Source organism: Salvia splendens, chromosome 12 (assembly GCF_004379255.2).
Source record: "Salvia splendens isolate huo1 chromosome 12, SspV2, whole genome shotgun sequence".
Taxonomy (NCBI): domain Eukaryota; kingdom Viridiplantae; phylum Streptophyta; class Magnoliopsida; order Lamiales; family Lamiaceae; genus Salvia; species Salvia splendens.
In genome coordinates this window covers 13311319-13329747 of record NC_056043.1, presented here as the reverse complement: position 1 = coordinate 13329747, position 18429 = coordinate 13311319, and the positions used below count along the sequence as shown (strand labels likewise).

The 18429-nt window shown below is 37.7% G+C and overlaps 1 protein-coding gene and 2 pseudogenes across 1 annotated transcript; 2 read left to right on the top strand and 1 right to left on the bottom strand.

The window, feature by feature from the left end:
* The first annotated feature begins 293 nt into the window (after window positions 1–293).
* LOC121758397 lies at window positions 294–1974 on the top strand (annotated as a pseudogene).
* Window positions 1975–8475: 6501 nt separating this feature from the next.
* LOC121759704 lies at window positions 8476–12640 on the top strand (annotated as a pseudogene).
* Window positions 12641–13367: 727 nt separating this feature from the next.
* On the bottom strand, window positions 13368–14062 carry LOC121757056 (photosystem II core complex proteins psbY, chloroplastic-like). The gene has a single exon (XM_042152530.1). The coding sequence runs from the start codon at window positions 13972–13974 to the stop codon at window positions 13438–13440; it is 537 nt and encodes a 178-aa protein (XP_042008464.1). The 5' UTR covers window positions 13975–14062; the 3' UTR covers window positions 13368–13437.
* Window positions 14063–18429: the final 4367 nt, after the last annotated feature.

The following is an 18429-nucleotide window of genomic DNA, read 5'->3' as shown; positions in this document are numbered from 1 at the left end:
TAGTCTTATGGGATAATTGTAAAAAAAGTACTACTAGTAATTTAATTTTGAGAAATTGAACTATAAGTCAACCAAACACAATAATTTAAATAATAATTTCCTTTATATAGTTAGTCAATAGTTGAATAATACTAATAATGTGTATTTTTCTCAAGCACAATAGTAATCAATAGAATATGTCCAACCTAATTAAATTTTTATCAATTTCAAAATATGATCGGCATTGGTTAACCAAGCTCTATAAAATTCCAATCTCCTTGGAAAGATAGACATGCAAACAACCCACAAAAAAAATGCAAGCTTCGGTTCTTGTTTCCCTTGCCTTGGTAGCCGCATGGTTAATCTACACAAGGTGGTCCGACTCGAGGCGGCGGCGGCAGCGACACAAGTTCCCTCCGCGGCCGCCTTGTCTTCCGATCATCGGCAACATGCTACAACTCGGCCCAAACCCTCACAAGTACCTCGCTAACCTCTCCAAAACATACGGCCCCTTGATGTTCCTCAAGCTCGGGAACCAATCCGTCGTCGTGGCCACGTCGCCCGAGACGGCTAAAGAAGTCCTTCAAAAACACGGCTACGTCTTCTCGATGCCCTTCACTCCCAACGCAGTGTGCGTGCACGGCGACGACGACGTCTCGATGGCCATGCTCCCCGCCGCCTCAGACATATGGAAAAAGATCCGGCGAATAGCCAGAGAGAAACTCTTCTACAGTCAAGCTCTCCAAGCCACTCAGATTATCCGGCGAGAGAGGCTGCGGAAGCTCAACGACTAAATCAACATGTGAAGTGGCGATGGCCGCCCTATGAACGTTGGAGAAGGCACCTTCACCACCATGTCCAACCTCACGTTTGCTACCCTTTTCTCCATTGAAATCATCCAATATGGTGTTATAAATAAGGAATTCAAAGAGCATAGTAAGGCCATCACAAGGTATATGGGAGTTCCCAATGTTGCAGATTTCTTCCCCATCTTTGCTCCTTTGGATCCACAGGGGATGAGGCGAAAGGTCACTCATCACCTCGGGAGCTTGCTTGAGTTAGTCCAGAGCCTCATCGACCAACGACTGCAGGAAAGAATGACGTCGTCTCACCACAAGAAGAGTGATTTCCTTGAAACCCTCCTAGACCTCTCCCAAGGGAATGAGTATGATTTGAGCATTAAAGAAATCAAGCATTTGTTTGTGGTGAGAATAATAGTATATATTTACTCTTTTCTTTAACTTTTCCATGTTTACAAACCGTTATTCTAAAACACACGAGTACTGTATATGTCAGGATTTAATTATTGCAGGATTAGAATCAAGTGCGGCCACGACAGAGTGGGCAATGGTGGAACTACTACCCGATCCACCCCGACAAAATGGGAAAGCTGAAAGCAGAGCTGAAGAGTGTTATTGGAGAGAAAAGCATCGTGGAAGAATCAGACATCTCAAGACTCCAATACTTGCAAGCTACCATCAATGAAGTGTTCCGCCATCACCTCTTAGCTCCTCATGTCGCGGAGGATGAAGCGCAACTCAATGACTATATAATCCCCAAAAATTCTAAAATATTTGTCAATGTTTGGGCAATCATGAGAGACCCAAGCATCTGGAACGATCCGGAGAGCTTCAAGCCTGAACGATTTTTAAATAACGACATAAATTTTGGAGGGCAACATTTGGAGCTAATTCCATTTGGTTCAGGACGGAGAATTTGCCCGGGCATGCCACTAGCTAGCCGTATGTTGCACTGCATGGTGGCAACGATGTGTCTCAACTTCGATTGGAAGCTTGAAAAAGGGGCAGAATCCAAAAAATTCCAAAGAGAAGATGTGTTTGGACTAGCACCTGCAGAAGAAAACCCTTCTTAGAGCAATTCCCATCAAGGTTTAATGATTACTGTATGTCATATGGTGGGCTTGCATGATTGATATTAAAATTTAAAATAAATATGGAAGACATCCAGTTTTTGGATAGTCGTGATCAGATGAGACATTTAGTGTCTCTTATTACGAGATATACTGAATAAATTTGATCAAATGGTGTTTAATACGGCGTCTCTTCCGGCATGAATTCTTTCCTTTATGTTCAATGAGGACCTGTGTAGCAGTTACGTTTCTTTTAATGGGCTTTTGGGATGTGGGCCAAGTTAGTAGATGGGCTTTTAAATATAAGTTTGATGAATTTGACTATGAGAATTGTTAAACCCAAGTTAGACCTTGGTATCACTTACATTGTTGCCAAAAGAAAAAAAAAGGATACGTTGAATTTTCTATGAAATAAGTACTAAAATGTATCCTAAGCTACTTGATGGAGTACATTTTTTTTACACAAAGTTTAATTGATGTTTAAAAGTTAAATAAATAGAGAGTAAAGTAAACGATATTCTTCTAGAAGGAAGGCATGCATCCTAAAGTATTCTACGTTGTGTGAGAAACTCCTCAGTTCATAGGACTCATGCTCTAAAAGTTCGACTCATAAAAGATAATCTTCTCTTTCAAACAATTTAAACTTTTCACAGAAAGCAAACAACATCGTAAAAACTTTCACATTGAGAATAAACTATTTTTCTTAGTTCAAATATCAAAACACTTTGATGTGAAAAAAAATAACAATAAATTTTAAATTTCAAAGCTCACTTTTTTCTCAAAACACATTTTCCTTTTTTTCTGAATTCTGTCCCTTAGAAGGGAATATGTTTCCTCTTCCTTATCTGGATAGAACCTGTCTACTTCTCTTTCTTTTCAAAAACTTAAAAGTTACCTCTTTTCTTGGTTGAGCGGGACGAGTCAGGGTGTTGAGCCTTTGGCGCTTAACCTTTTAGTCTAGGGATACGAATCTAGACTAAGACTGAAGGAAGACTCTTGTAGGGGTGAGCAAAAAACCGAACCGATCCAAACCGAAAATTTAAAATGCGGTTCGGTTCACTTTTAAAATTTGAAAATTTTTTATTTTTCGGTTCGGTTCGGTCTGAAAAAAAAATTAAATAACCAAAATACGAATTATATTTAATTATATATATATATATATATTATTTAATTATACTAAAAAATTAAAGCCTGTTGAAGATAGCGAAGTGCATGCATGGAAGAGGAGCAGGCGTGCATGGATGAAGAAGCTTGTGCATGAGAAATATTCACGTCCAGCTGTCACATAACTGGCATCTAGTCAACCGTGAGTCAGCAATGATTCAGCAAGTGTGAATGAAAGATGTTAGTTACGAATTAGTTAGAAGTTGGTTGAGATGTTAGTCAGCTTCTTCTATAAGTAGCTTGTTCTTAGATTTGTAAACACAGGTTTTGAATGATCAATAAAGATCTTCATTCTCCCAAATTCAGGTCGATGTTTTGAATTCATTAATTTCTACATGGTATCAGAGCGGGCCCAAGTCGATAATGGATTTTATCTCTTTATCTCTCCTCTTGCCTACCCACGTGATGGAAGTCCGATGTGTCATTCCGGCCCACACGTGAGGGGGCGTGTTTAAATTCTTAATATCTTGTCCCACATCGACTTGGTAACGATCCTAGCTCACCTATAAAAGTATGGATAACCCTCCCCCTTATAAGGTCTTTTAAGGGGTGAGTGACTCATTTCTAATATGGTATCAGAGCAACCCCCCTCTCTCCACCACTTCTGATACATCTATACCTATACTCTCACCCCCTCCAAATCCTGTAACTTATCCTCATACTAATCCCTCTACTCCCACCGTAACAAAATCTGGCAGACTCACAAAATCTCCTTCACACTTAACTGATTATATCTGCAACTTTGTTGCTTCTTCTTCCCTCTATCCCATCTCTGCTCACTTCAGCTTGTCCCATCCCTCTCCCGAGTACCTCAAATACATCATCATCATGTCTGCTATATATGAACCCCACACATATACACAAGCCTCTGAAATTAAAGAGTGGCAGTTGGCTATGAAAGATGAGTTGTTAGCCTTGATCAGAAATAACACCTGGTACATCATGCAGATGCCACTGTGGAGAGATACAAAGCTAGGCTTGTGGCCAAGGGCTTCACACAACTTGAGGGAGTTGATTTTTTGGACACATTCTCTCCTATTGCCAAACTCACAATAGTGAAGATGATGCTTGCTTTAGCCGCTATTTATGGCTGGTCACTTAGCCATTTAGATGTTAACAATGCTTTCCTATATGGTGATCTAGAGGAAGAGATTTACATTTCTATTCCACCAGGTCTTCAGGTTGACAAACTTGTTGTTGAAGGGGCCACTCCTGACTCAACATTAGTCTGTAAATTAAAGAAATCTCCATATGGACTCAAACAAGCCTCTAGGTAGTGGTACCTCAAATTATCAGAAGTTCTGAGAGAATTTGGACTACATCAATCAACCTCTGATCATTCCTTCTTCTACAAAAATGATGCAACAGGTTTCTTTGGTATAGTAGTCTATGTGGATGATATTTTGGTGGCAACCACAGACCTACAGATGACTGAAAATTTCAAGGACTTTCTGTCAAAGCATTTCAAGTTCAAAGATTTGGGAGTGCCTAAGTATTTTCTAGGCTGAGATTGCAAGGAATAAAAAGGGAATCCAAATATCACAAAGGAAATATGCTATGGACTTGATCAATGATGCAAGACTTCTGGACTGTAAACCCTCAACAACACCTATGGATCCCATGAAGAAATTACAGTTAGAATCTGGTCCTTTGCTAGAAGATCCATCTAAATATAGAATATTGATTGGAAGACTTCTATATTTATGCATTACTAGACCAGATATTACCTATGCCGTACACAAATTAAGCCAATATGTTTCAAAACCCTGTATAGATCATTGGCATGCGGCTGAGAAAGTTCTAAGATATCTGAAAAGAACCCCAGGTCATGGACTCTTCTTCTCTAGCAGCAGCAAGCCTGTGTTAAGCATTTTTTCAGATGCAGATTGGGCAGCGTGCCAAGATACAAGGAAGACTATGACTGGATATTGCTTATTCATTGGCAAATCTTTGATTTCATGGAAAGCCAAGAAGCAAAATACAATCTCTAGGTCATCTGCCGAGGCAGAGTATCGAGCCATGGCACAAGCAACCTGTGAAGTTGTGTGGGCTAAAACTCTACTTGAAGAATTTGGAGTAAAGACAGAAAGAGCAGTGCCTTTATATTGTGACAACCAATCGACAATTCACATATGCTCTAATCTAGTTTTTCATGAGAGAACGAAGCATATAGAAATTGATTGTCACACGGTTAGAGAAAGATTTATACAAGGCATTATCAAGCCCTTACATGTCAGGAATAACCTCCAAATTGCGGACATCTTCACCAAACCATTGGGAGATACGACCTTTCAATCTATACTTGACAAGATGAACTTCAATAGCTTGTATAGTCCATCTTGACGGGGCATGTTGAAGATAACAAAGTGCATGCATGGAAGAGGAGCACGCGTGCATGGATGAAGAAGCTTGTGCATGAGAAATATCCACGTCCAGCTGTCACATAGCTGGCATCTAATCAGCCGTGAGTCAGCAATGAGTCAGCAAGTGTGAATGAAAGATGTTAGTTACGAATTAGTTAGAAGTTGGTTGAGATGTTAGTCAGCTTCTTCTATAAATAGCTTGTTCTTAGATTTGTAAACACAGGTTTTGAATGATCAATAATGATCTTCATTCTCCCAAATTCAGTTCGATATTTTGAATTCATTAATTTCTACAAAGCCCTAAATTGAAAGTTGAAACATCACGTTCTGTGAATCAGTTTCAGTCCGCCGCTCTCCTCTCTCTCTCTAACCCTAAATTCCTCCACCAAATTCACCACCAGCTCCAAGTCGTCGTCCGTCGTCTGTCGCCCGACCCCCTCCAAGCCGTCGCCTGTCGCCCCTCCAGCTCCGGCCCGACCCCCCTCCAAGCCATCGCTTGTCGCCCTTCCACCTCCGGCCCAACTCAGAAGGTTTGTCTCACGCACCACGCCGACGCCCATCCATGGCTTCACGCCAGTGTCTCCACATCTCCGACTCTAGGTAAAACTCTGCTTACACCTTCAATTGCACCCCTAAACCAACAGCTGAAACTTCCTCCATCCCTCTAATAATTCAACATTTATTTATTAAGTTATCTAGTTCCTAATATAGAAGTATGATTAATTGATTATTACCTTTTGTTTCAAATTCTGCCAATGAATTTTTTTTCCAGATTCTCTCAGTTAAATTTCTTTATGAGCAGTTGATTATTAGATTTTTATTTTCCTGAGGAGTATGGGGAGTTAATACATTGACTCATTGAGGATTTGAGTTCATTTAGATGTTTAAGTTTTACCATGTTTAGCAGAGTTAAATGGCAGCTGCTAATTATTAGTTTTTGCCTTTTGAAACTATTGAAGACATTTTGGTTGATGTTTTTTTATTGTGGAACGTGGATTGCATATTTGTATTTGTTGGTTGATGCCTTGATGGATTATGGATAATATCAATGTTATTGTTTGTAATTGTTGAAATTTTCTGTTCAGATTTTCGGTTTAGATTATTCGGTTTTTCAGTTTTAGGTTTTTCGATTTTTCGGATTTTTATATAATTTCGGTTTTTTGGTTTAATTAGGTTTTTTAAGTTCTGTTTTTCGGCTTTTCGATTTTTGGTTTTTCGGTTTTCGGGTTCGGTTCGGTTTGGGCGAAAAATCGAACCGAAACCCGAATGCACACACCCCTAGACTCTTGGGTCCAGAGCGGAAAGAAAAATTGCTCTGATACCACTCTGTCACGACCGCACTTTGCTAGGGATAACAAACGTGGTTTATCGCAACTAGGGGAAAATTAAAGAAGCGGGGAAGAAAGGGGAAACCTTGGCATGACTGAAATGAACGAAATCAGATTTGGAATGACTGGGAAAATATATCAGAACATAAGTTCAACTTTTACATTGCAGGGAAGAGTGAAGACAGAATGACACCGTGTCGTGTATGGAGACACGATTCATCCGAGCATTATACTACCGAAACACATTCACCACATCTACTCAACACCGCCCTTCTTCATCCCCGCTTAACCTGCTCATTTTTAAAACATATGCAGGGCTGAGTACTTTATGTACTCAGTGGACACATGCCGAAATATATTTCTCATAAAAACTGGTTTCATCAAGCTATAACTAAGTGAACCCGAGTTTTATAGAAAATGCCCGAGAACACTAAAAACATTTTCTAAAAGTCTTACAAATGGTATTTATAGCTAGGGTTGGAATCCCAAGAAAATGGTCCAAAATAAGTAAAAATCGGCCAAAATAGTGCCGACGCCCGACTGGACGTTTTAGAAAGTGGCAAAACGCCCGCCCGGGCGAACTTTCTTTCCAAATGTGCAAAAGCGTGCAAAACACCCGCCCGGGCGATTTCCATGTTTCATTTTGCCCGCTCGCGCGTTTTCTCCGGATTCACTCTCTCTTCTGTGCGGCTATAGTAAATTGATCATAACTCTCTCCAACAGACTCCGATTCCGATTGAGGCGTGCAAGATACTCACGCGAACCTCTTTCAAAGACGAAGACATTGGCGGTCTTTGATGAGCATTTGGACGTCATTTCAATAGGCCGATTACTCTTGGAATCCAACTATGGCTGAAACGTTTGACGCACGCCATAGTTGTTTCCATTTCAATAGGCCGATTACTCTTTCAGTTGCATTGGTTTGATTTTTCTTTGTCTAAATTTTATTGCATTGGATTTTATATCTTCAAAATTATTCATTATATAAATATCATGATATTGTCACTTGTTTTATTTAAAATATCATGATATTGTCACTTGTTTTATTTAAAATTAGAAGAGAGAACAATACTTTCTTTACTTTAATATTGTTTAGAAGTATTCGTCATAGGAAAATAATAGTACTCCATATTTTTTTATACTCCCTCTATTCACTATTTAAAATTCTATTTTATTATTTTAGATTGTTACGTGATTTAAAATTTACTGTATTTGGTAAGTAGTATTTTTGGAGTAGTATTTTTTTTATTTTTATATACATACTCCATATTCAACTAATTTTTTATTCATAATCTATTTTAAAAATAGTAAAGTAGTACTTAACTTTTTCCATTTATTTTTACTTTCCAAAATCAAGCAATTTTTTGAAATTATTTGTTACTCCCTCCTTCCATAAAAGTTTGTTTCATTTTATCATTTTAGTTCGTTCCACAAATCTTATCATAATTGGAATCTTTTCAAAAATAAACATTAAATACACATTTCGTTCTCTTTCACGTGAGACCCTTATTCCACTACACATCTTCATTTAATATAAGTCAAATAATTTTTTAAAATATACGTTCGAGTTAAACTAGGACAAACTTTGTGGGACGGGGTAGTAAAATTATTCTAGGAAGTTTTTAGTATTATCGTGGAACTAATTTTAGAAGCCCAATTATTTTGATGAAAGTAGAGATGGAAAAAGGGGTCGTGGAATTCGACTTGATTTCTGCGACATTTCTGCAAACAGTTGACGTGTAGTTCAGGGAAGAACAGCTGAAATCTGACAATGGCGATTTGTGCTGTCAGAGGAGCTGCCCCAGCGACTACGTTGCCATCTCAATCACTATACTATCTGTTATACTGTAATTCTCCGATATATTCATCTTTGTGCCTTTTTTGAAATTATTGTTTGTTATGAAAAGATATTTGTTTAGGTGCTTTCGATAGTTGCAGCTTTATAATGAGTTATGAGCTTGGGGATTTTCCTGTTTTGGTTGATTGGAAGTCGGATTTTGTGTTGAGATTAACATTACTGATCAATTTTAATTGCTTGATTTTGTGGGGGAATTGGAAATTGTTGTTTCTTGTGTAGCCCTGAGGATTTTGCTACTTAATTTATAGCACATAACTTGATTTTGTATGCAGAATACTGTTAATTGACGACTGATTAAATGTTTTTAGTGTTGAATGCTAACGAGCTTTAGATGGGATTATATCCCAAATGAATAAGGAGTTCAAATGCTAAAATAAGCTACTTCTAGGGATTTCATAGTTATTTTCTTGTTACCAGTTGTCGAATTTGGGTGAAAATGTGTTGGTTGAAAAATGTGTTGGAAATTTGTGTTAGTGTTCAGGATTGCAGTAAGAAGGAAAGACTGTGCTAATGAAATTGAATCTTTTAAACAATATGTTGGTGGAAACTGCCTTGCATAGCAGTAGAGGAAGGAAATCCAAGTCCAGATAGGGAGTTCCGTTTCTAATTAGCCACGTTTCTTTAAAACAATGTGGACTATGTGTGTGGAAGTAATGACATGATCAATGTTGTACATATATACAAGACTATTGAGATGAAAAAAATGGCTTTTCTGTTACAGGCTTCTCGTAAAGGCTGGTGTCCCCTATCTTATTCACAAGATCCCGAGACCTAAAGGCAGTGGCTTTTGGCTTGTAGCAATACAAGTTATTGCCAGCTTCAACCTTCTATTGTTGATTGTGGTATTTTTTTCTCTTTGGATAAGTAACTCTTTTCCCTGATCAAATTTTGATGTTTCAAGATGTACTTTTCTTTTCCCCTATATCTTTGTTTGTGTTGAATGTGGTCCATACAGATGGCCTTCGGTTATGTGAGGTACAGAAGGAAGCATTGGTGGAGTTCTTGCTATATATGGGCTGGTAATTTTACTACAGCATGACTATGTGCATCTTCTTGTAACATGTTGTCTATTGATTGCCATTTAGGCATTGGTCATGCATTAGTTTATACCTAATTGTTTGTCTGCTCCCAGTTTGGGTTGAAGGTCCATTAGGATTTGGCTTGCTGTTGAGCTGCCGTGTTGCACAAGCATTTCAACTGTATAACTTATTCGTTAAGTAAGTAAAATCTCTCTGTTTGTTGGAATATAATGATGCATTTGTATCACAGTGGGCATTTGTGACTTTGCGCACAGGCGAATTCCATGGAAAGGGTGCAAGATGCTGATGTTGAGTATATAATAACAAAATAATCTAGCTAGAAATTGTGTTCAAAGTATGAAAAAATTTAGTTAGGATCAATGTTTGTAAGTCGTCCGATATATCGCGATATATCGCCTGTATCGGTAGGCCAAGGGTCGATACACACCCAGATGCGACTTAGGCGACTAACATTCGAGTCGTCCGATATATCGCGCGACTCGACCGATTAGTCGCCTGATCGAGTCGAGGACGACTTAATGGGCTTCACTCCAGATTGGGCCAGGCGGACAGGTAGGTGGATGAAGAGGGTGGTGGAGGTTCAGCTGCAGGGGCTTTCCAAGTGGATGATGCTGTGCTTTGAGTTTGCTTAATTGCTTGTTAGTTGTTATCATGCAAATCGTTGAACATGACTAAATCATTGAACAATATGATGCTGTGTTTTTTCCTGTTGTAATTTGAAGTATATATTGCATATTTTACATGTGTAAAAGGGCAAGTCGCCCGATATATCGATATATATCGGTCTTGAGGGACCTGGACGACTTGTCTGGTGAGTCGCCCGACTTACTATCGATATATCGACTAAGTCGCCCGATATATCGGCTGAGTCGATATATCGGTCCTCTGGCGACGCGGTTCGATTCACCGACTTAAAAACATTGGTTAGGATTGATATTCCAAAGGTTTCCACCAAAATATATTTGTTGAAACATGAAAGTTGTATATGAAAAGTAAAATGAATAGAGATCTATCTACGTTATTTTTTAAGGTCTTGAAGTTGTTACACCATTGTTTCACCATCACGAAACTCGTAAAAGATATTTGTTTGGGATCATAATAATTTATCCTCTCGATGCCCATGACCTCTCAGGAGACGTTTACCACCCATCCGGTCATTTATATTCCTTCCACTGGTTATTTTTTAAGGTCTTGAAGTGAGTGTCGTGCAGTTACTTTCTTTAGTTTACATTTATATCGACGTGCTCTTTCCCAAACAATGTTAAGGTTCTTGAAAAGCAATTAGATGAATCTACTCATCCCATCGTAATTATCTGAGTGTATTCCTCTTGGTGCATTGGCGTTGTAACATTTTTGGGTAATAAATGGAAAACTGTGTATTGCAGTTCTTCACGTGAACAAGCCTCTAAACCCCCGCTGCCACATGAAAACACTGTGGATCATCCCAGTTATTTCCATTATATTGCTGCTTTAGTTGGATTCACTGCAGCAGTTCAGCATATCGAGTTTAGATTCCACGAACTCTGGCGAGGAATTCTCGTCTCAGCTTGTTGCATTGGTATATAATTTTCTTCTTATACCTTCTACACTAAAAATTGACTTTCCTCTTAACTGAATCCACAGTTCACTTATGTTGTCTGCCATTTTGTTTTCAAAGGAGTATGGATCGTTGCTTACACTCTGAACGAGATTGGTCCAAATCATTTCAAGATCCGTATTACTAATCATGGTAAGCCTAAACAGTTTGTTTAGACGATTAAGATCTTGCTTCAATTCCATTTCTTGATTTTCATTTTCCATAATCATACACTTTTTTGCAGACAAGTTTCCTTCTACTGGCATTCTTCTCTATGTCAATATCACAACCACTTGCCTCACTTTTGAGCTCGACGAAAAAGGACAAACAGGATTACTCCATGATGAGCCGAGCCCTCGGCATTCCTGACAGCGGGCTATTAGTACAAGAGGTATCAATACAGTCGATAGATCCTAATGAACCTTTTGATAAGCTTCTCATGGACAGAAGATTCCGTCAGTCGTTTGTTGAATTTGCAGATAGGTCAGTCGCAGATAACTCCTCTTCTTTCCGTTTCATCTTTACATATTCATTCGTGTGATGATATTGAACTGCGTCTGCATCCTTTTGCACCTGTTTGGCGGGGGAAAGTGTCCATATCTATGTGGAGCTGCTGCAGCTCGACAAAATCCCAGTTGAGGATCATGTCAGAAGAATCTATATGGCGCGTCATATTATTGACACATACATCACTCCTGGCTCAACAATGGAGGTGAACATATCTCATCGTTGCAGGCAAGACATCCAATCTACTCCTGATATGGCACATCCAGACCTCTTCAAAAACGCGTTGAACGAGCTGATTCAGTTGATGAAAATGGTTAGTCTGTTTTCTTGAACCTTACATTGTCTTACACTCCAATGCTCTTATGGGCCCTAATACGAAGCATTTCTTGAAGAATTTGGCGAATGATTATTGGTCATCTACGTTCTTTATGAAATTGAAAGAAGAGGTGATGATGAACAGAGCAGTTGGAATTACTCACACCGGCTGAGCTCTGTCCATTGTACTGATGACCCGTTCCACCAAGAACACAGTCCAAGCAAGTTGAGTTCGAGTAGCTGTGAACTAGAGCTGCAGTGACCATCTGCCTCCCCAAATCACAGCAAAACAAGAACACTTTCTAGGCCTGGAACGGGATTGACTTCTTCCGGTGAATAGCAGCTAACACGATGTGGCAGACATTGGAGACGGGGCGTTTCTGCAGCCGTATTGGAGATGTATCTTCTACTTCTTCTCCCTTACTTGATCATCTGCTAAATTTTGGTGTTTAATTACATATAGAAAAGTATAATTTTAGCAGCTTTTTGTTGGAGATGTAATATTTTTAGTATTTTAAGATTTTTATAGAAGGAAGAGAAATAGAAAAATAGTTAGTAGTGTTGGAAGATTTCTAGGTCTGAACTTACATTGTGTACCCTTATGTAACTACATTAATCTATATCAGGAATTGTTTGTTTACTGTCACAGCTCATCACGAATTATTATTATAATAACTGTTACTACTATTATAAGTTATAAGTTATAACTATTCCACTTGAACATTTAATGCAAACAATGATCTCTTCAATGAAAAATTAATTTGTTCTTCAATTCTAATTTCCACCATTTTTCGGTGTCCAATTGTTACCTGCACCAAGTAATAACTAATCACCGTAATTACTTTTAACTTAAAAAAATGCATCAAATTTATTTTGAGTCATTAGGTTTGATGCATAATAAGAATTTGGTGCAAACACAAATAATAAACACAACTACTTATAATCAATTAATGATGTGAGTCTCACTATTATCTACTAATTTTTTTCTCACAATACTTTATTAACTATGCTTGAAAATAGGGAAAAAGTAGTGTGAATCTTTCACTTACGAATACTTTTTAATTCTGAATTGTTTAGTTTGATCAACTTCAAACTCGTCAAATTAGGTTATCTCAGTTACAAAACTATGATGAACCTCCTAATACAAAATATAGTAACTTTAAATTTCTGAATTGGTTAATCCATCAATTAGTTTGATTGAATTTTAAAAATAAGATGTGATTTTAGCTATAACTCGTCAAATTCGGTCATTTACCAAAAATGGATAAAAACAACGACAACAACAACAAAGTGAATAACATTTCCAGGGCTATTATGGAGCATTGCACATGTAAACACTAAGAAAGCAATCAAAATCAAGAAAATGGTTTAAGAAAGAGTTTGTATTAATAGAATGGTACAATTCCATGCAAATGAAACAAAAAAGAATTGAAATATTTAATCCGATCTCATCCTGTTAATCTGGTTCAAAGCCGGCTGCAAGATGTTGTACAGCACCCACCCAATCGCCGGCGCCACCACAAAAAGCAGGAGCTGCCCCCTGTTGTCGGCCGCCACATCTGCCGCCGCTGCCGCCTCCTGCGGGTGGAGGAGCCCCGCCGCCGCGAGGCCGCCTCCGAGGCCGGCGATGATGGCCTTGGAGCTCCTCATCTTGTTGATCTGGTTGAGCGCCGGCTGCAGGATGTTGTAGAGCACCCACAGGATGGCCGGGATGAGCGGGATCAGGAGGGCGAGGCCGCGGTTGTCGCCCTCCGCGATCTCCGCCAGCTGCTGGGCCGCGAACGCGGGCTCGGCCGCGGATAGGGCTGCGAAGACGGCGCCCGCGACGGCGGGGGCCGTGAGGGGGGCGGGGGTGAGGAATTTTGGGAGGGAGAGGAGGGGCTTTGTGGGCTTGGCGGTGGTGGTGGGGGTTTTTGGGGTGAAGCATTTGGGGTTGAGGAGTGCCATCATGGATGTGGCCATTGTGGCTGCCATTGGTGGGAGAAGTGTGTGTGTTTTGGAAGTGAAATATGGGAGAGTGAGGAGAAATATTTGGGAACCAATGGAAGTGGAGGTATTTGGATTGTTTTCTTATCCTTAGGGTGTGAATTGTGAGATATGGACCTCATGTTGGTTGCCCCCACCTTTGATTTTCTTATCACAAACTTTCTTCTCATATTTTTTTTGTCATGATTTGGTATTTTGTGATGCTATTCTTTTTATTGTGATATTGAGGGGAATAAGATCATGTTATATACTTCCTCCGTCCCTCATTATGTCCCAATTTTCTATTTCGATTCATCCCTTATTAATGTACATCACATTTCACTAACTTTTTCCATCCACGTATCATTAACTTTTTTAATCAACTTTCTTTTTTTATATTTTTTAAAATTGTGCCGGATCAAAGTGAGGTAAAAATAAGGGAGGGAGTAGTATTCAACGTATTTGTACATGATGCTCCCTTTTCCAACTTAAATAGCCCTTGATTCTAAACATGAATGTTACAAGAAAAAACTCTTTATAGTAGTAGTACTCAAATATGAGTAGATAAAAGACTAACTTTAGTTGATGATATACTATTTGTTTAAATAATAATGATAAAAAAAATAATAGTAATTGATAAAATAAAGTTGAAAGATAATATAAATAGGTTGAATGAGATATAATGTAAATAATGAATTATGTTTATTATTTTGAAAACCAAGTCGACAAATGAACTGAGGAAGCTAACAATTTGTGGATCAATTGAACGGACTGGTTTACCATTAGTCGAGTCAGAATACTTAGTAAACATATTGCAAGGCATCGTGGTGACATAACAATGTCATCATTAACTTTTTAACCTAATCACTTTTCACCATAGGATAAATAATTCTATGTAAAGATCTATTTCCTCAATTCAAAGAACCTTTTTGTCATTTTGGAGTGTACACAATTTATATAACCAATTACTTTATTCCATTTTTAGTATGCAGATATCATATTTTACTAACTTTTTATACTCACAGTCCAATATAAAAATACTACTTCCTCCATCCTTTATTAATTATCCACTTTTGTCATTTTCGTCCGTCCCCCATTAATTGTCCACTTTCGCTTTTATTATAAATGGTAAGTAAGCCACATATTCCACTAACTTGTTCCACTCACATTTTATTATAAAATCAATAAATAAAGGTGAGACTCATATTCCACTAACTTTTTAATATATTTTTCTTTACATTTCTTAAAATCCGTATCGTAACCAGAGTGAACAATTAATTGGGGACGGAGGGAGTACTTTAAATGGGTCTCACGTTCCACTCACTTTTTTCCTTTACTTTTCTTCATAAAGTCAAATAATTTCTTAAAATCCGTGCCTTAAATAGTTGGCGGAGGGAGATTTTTTAAATTAAAATATATATCGGCAAAAGCTATTTTTGACTGTCATCATATTTTATGAAGCATTTGTATGCTAGTTTTGAATATCTATTTAGTTAGTACCCTATTAAAATGGCTCTAGTGAGTTGATTATTTACTCAAATTTAATGTTGTAAACCTCTAGTGAAATACTCCATTCGTCATTCGTCCTAAGAAAGATGACTTGTTCTTTGGACTATACGAGATTTTATGCAGTTTTACGTGTTAGGAGGAAAGAATAAAGTAAAAAAGAGGAATAAAATAGAAATAAAAAATTTCTTTTTTTAAAGTAATGAGTCATCTTAGATTAAACAACTAAAAAGAAAAATGGATCATTTTCAATGGGGTAGACAGGGAGTAAGTTGTATTTTCTCCAAATAGTAAATAACTCTTGTTGCGATATTATTCGAGAAATTTCAATGTATACTAATTTTCTCGTAGCCCCGAAAAGAATAGGGTGTATGGCGAGGACATTAAATAAATTCCAATTTTGAAATAAATAAATCTATGTACCCCATCAATTAAATATATCTAAATACCCTAATTCTCATAAGCCTAAGCCCATTTGATATTCAGATGTAAAATGAGCCCAATGTTACATATACTTTATTAAGGCTTTTCCCATACTTATGTGGGCCTCCATAATTTTAGTTGCCCATATTGGAAACAAAACGGCCTATATTATTGGCTTATTATATAATCATAGCAAATAGCAGCATTTCTATTTAAGTACATAAAATATTCTAAAGTTTATTAACAAAACTTATTATATATGATTGATTTGGGAGTGTTTTAATTATTGCGATGATCTGATGGTCAACATTTCAAAATGATGCAAAATATGTTAAAAAATTGTTTTGTTTTTGAGAAGTCAAATCAAAAGGATAGAGAGAGAAATAGATCAAATTGTAAAAGATCTTAATAGCTTGTTATATAAGTAACTAGCATACTAATTAGGGGTTTTTAATTCAGATATTTAAGCATCATGAATACCAATATGATAAGGCATGATATTCACGTTAACCATACAAGTGTCAACAAATTGAAAGGGACAAATCAAATTGAAAGGGACAAATCTTATTTCCTTCCCTTATTATGGTAAGGGATAAATTTTTTTCATTACAAATCTTGCTGCCTCAGCACGGACTACACTTGTCGTGATCCAAAGCGCATGCACGAGTGTTGTACTTTCGCACCATAGACCAATTATGCAAATGCATGTACGACTTGTGCAGTATGCAATTGCATTCTTTACAATTACTATATCTTTAATCACTCATTGTTATCGATTTTTAATTAAAATTTGATTTTGCCAACAATTCAACCAATTTTTTTCTAAGAGTGAACTGTACCAAAAGGCCCTGACTTTTCGCCTTGTAACATCAGAGGCCTCTAACTTTTAAAAATACCACCACAGGGATCTGACAAAACATATAATCTCAAATCGTGTATATTTTGTCATTTTTCGGACGAAAATGCCCAAATGGGGTGAAGGGCAGTTTAGACCTTTTGATTGCATTAGGCTGCACCCCTATGACTGCATTTGCAGGTGCGGTCTTGTCAAGCACCTGTGTAATCATAATTCCATTTATATTTTTCAATTCTGTTTCATTATTTCTTCCCTCCATTTTCGTTTCATCTACCCCTTTCAAGTTCTACTCAAATTCTGATTTCCCTCTCAAAACAGTATACGCGATTTTACCTTCTTCGGCATCGGGCAATTTAGGGGATTTCATATCTTCGCCAGCCGTTCGAGATCTCGAATTTAGTGGATTTCATCTGGATTTTGCTGAATTTAGGGTATCAAAGAGGGTTTTAGGCGATTTCCGTTGGAATTTTATTTTGCAATTGTTGGTTGATTTTTTTTGGTTGTATGGTTACTGTCGGGCATTTGAAAATTATTTTTGCAATTCTTGGTCGATTTGATTTTTGTATTGTCGAACTGAATTCAGGTCGTTACGCAATGTCTTCTTCTTCTTCTTCTTCTTCTTCTCAATCGTTCGGCTCAAGCTTCAATTGGAATTGGCCTCGTCCAGAAATTGTGAAGTGTAATCACGATCTTGAGGCCGAGCTCGTTACATCAAGGACGGCTGCTAACCCGGGTAGACGTTACTATCGCTGCCCTATATGGAAGGTTAAAACCATGTATTTTGATCGTGTTGCCCATTAATTTTGTTGGCATAAAGATTAATGAGAAATTATTATGCAGGACGATGACTGCAAGTTTTTTCGATGGTTTGATGCGAGTCTATCCCCAAGTCAAGACAGTTATTTTCAGAGAGTGAAACTTGAGCGAGACCAATTCGAAGCTGAACTTCCAAGCAAATCTCTACTCGAAGGTGTGCTGCACGAGAAATTGCGCTTGAAAACTGTGGATTTTGAAGACTTGAAGCTACAACTGGGTATGAAAACTGAAGAGTGTGACGCATTGGCGGTGAAAATTGGTCAGATGGCAACAACTCTCCGACGCTTAACAATCACAATCTTGTCTTATGTATTGTAATTTTTCTACTGTTATAACAATGATATGTCGTGTTCACTCCGTGGTTCATTTCTGAAATCACAAACTGAAATCCTGATCGACTACGCTTTGCTTTGTTGCTATTCATTTATGTCTGAAAGCACGAATGAGGTTACACAACTATGACTGAAATCACAAACCATGTACACAAATGAATACTACCAAACTGAAATCACAAATGAAGTTACTCAAATATGATTGAAATCACAAACCATGTACACAAATGAATACTACCAAACTGAAATCACAAATAAAGTTACTCAAATATGATTGAAATCACAAACCATGTACACAAATGAATACTACCAAACTATCATTGAAATCACAAATGAAGTTACTCAAATATGATTGAAATCACAAAGCGACGTACGTTATCCACAAAAATACCACCACCAAAATTTTTCCAGAGAACTTTACTTCCACCAAAATACTAGTCTGTTACAAAATAGTCTGTACCATACAAATCATACTATTCATATCATCACTGACACAAATTGTTCAACCCATCCGAAATAATTTCCCAAACG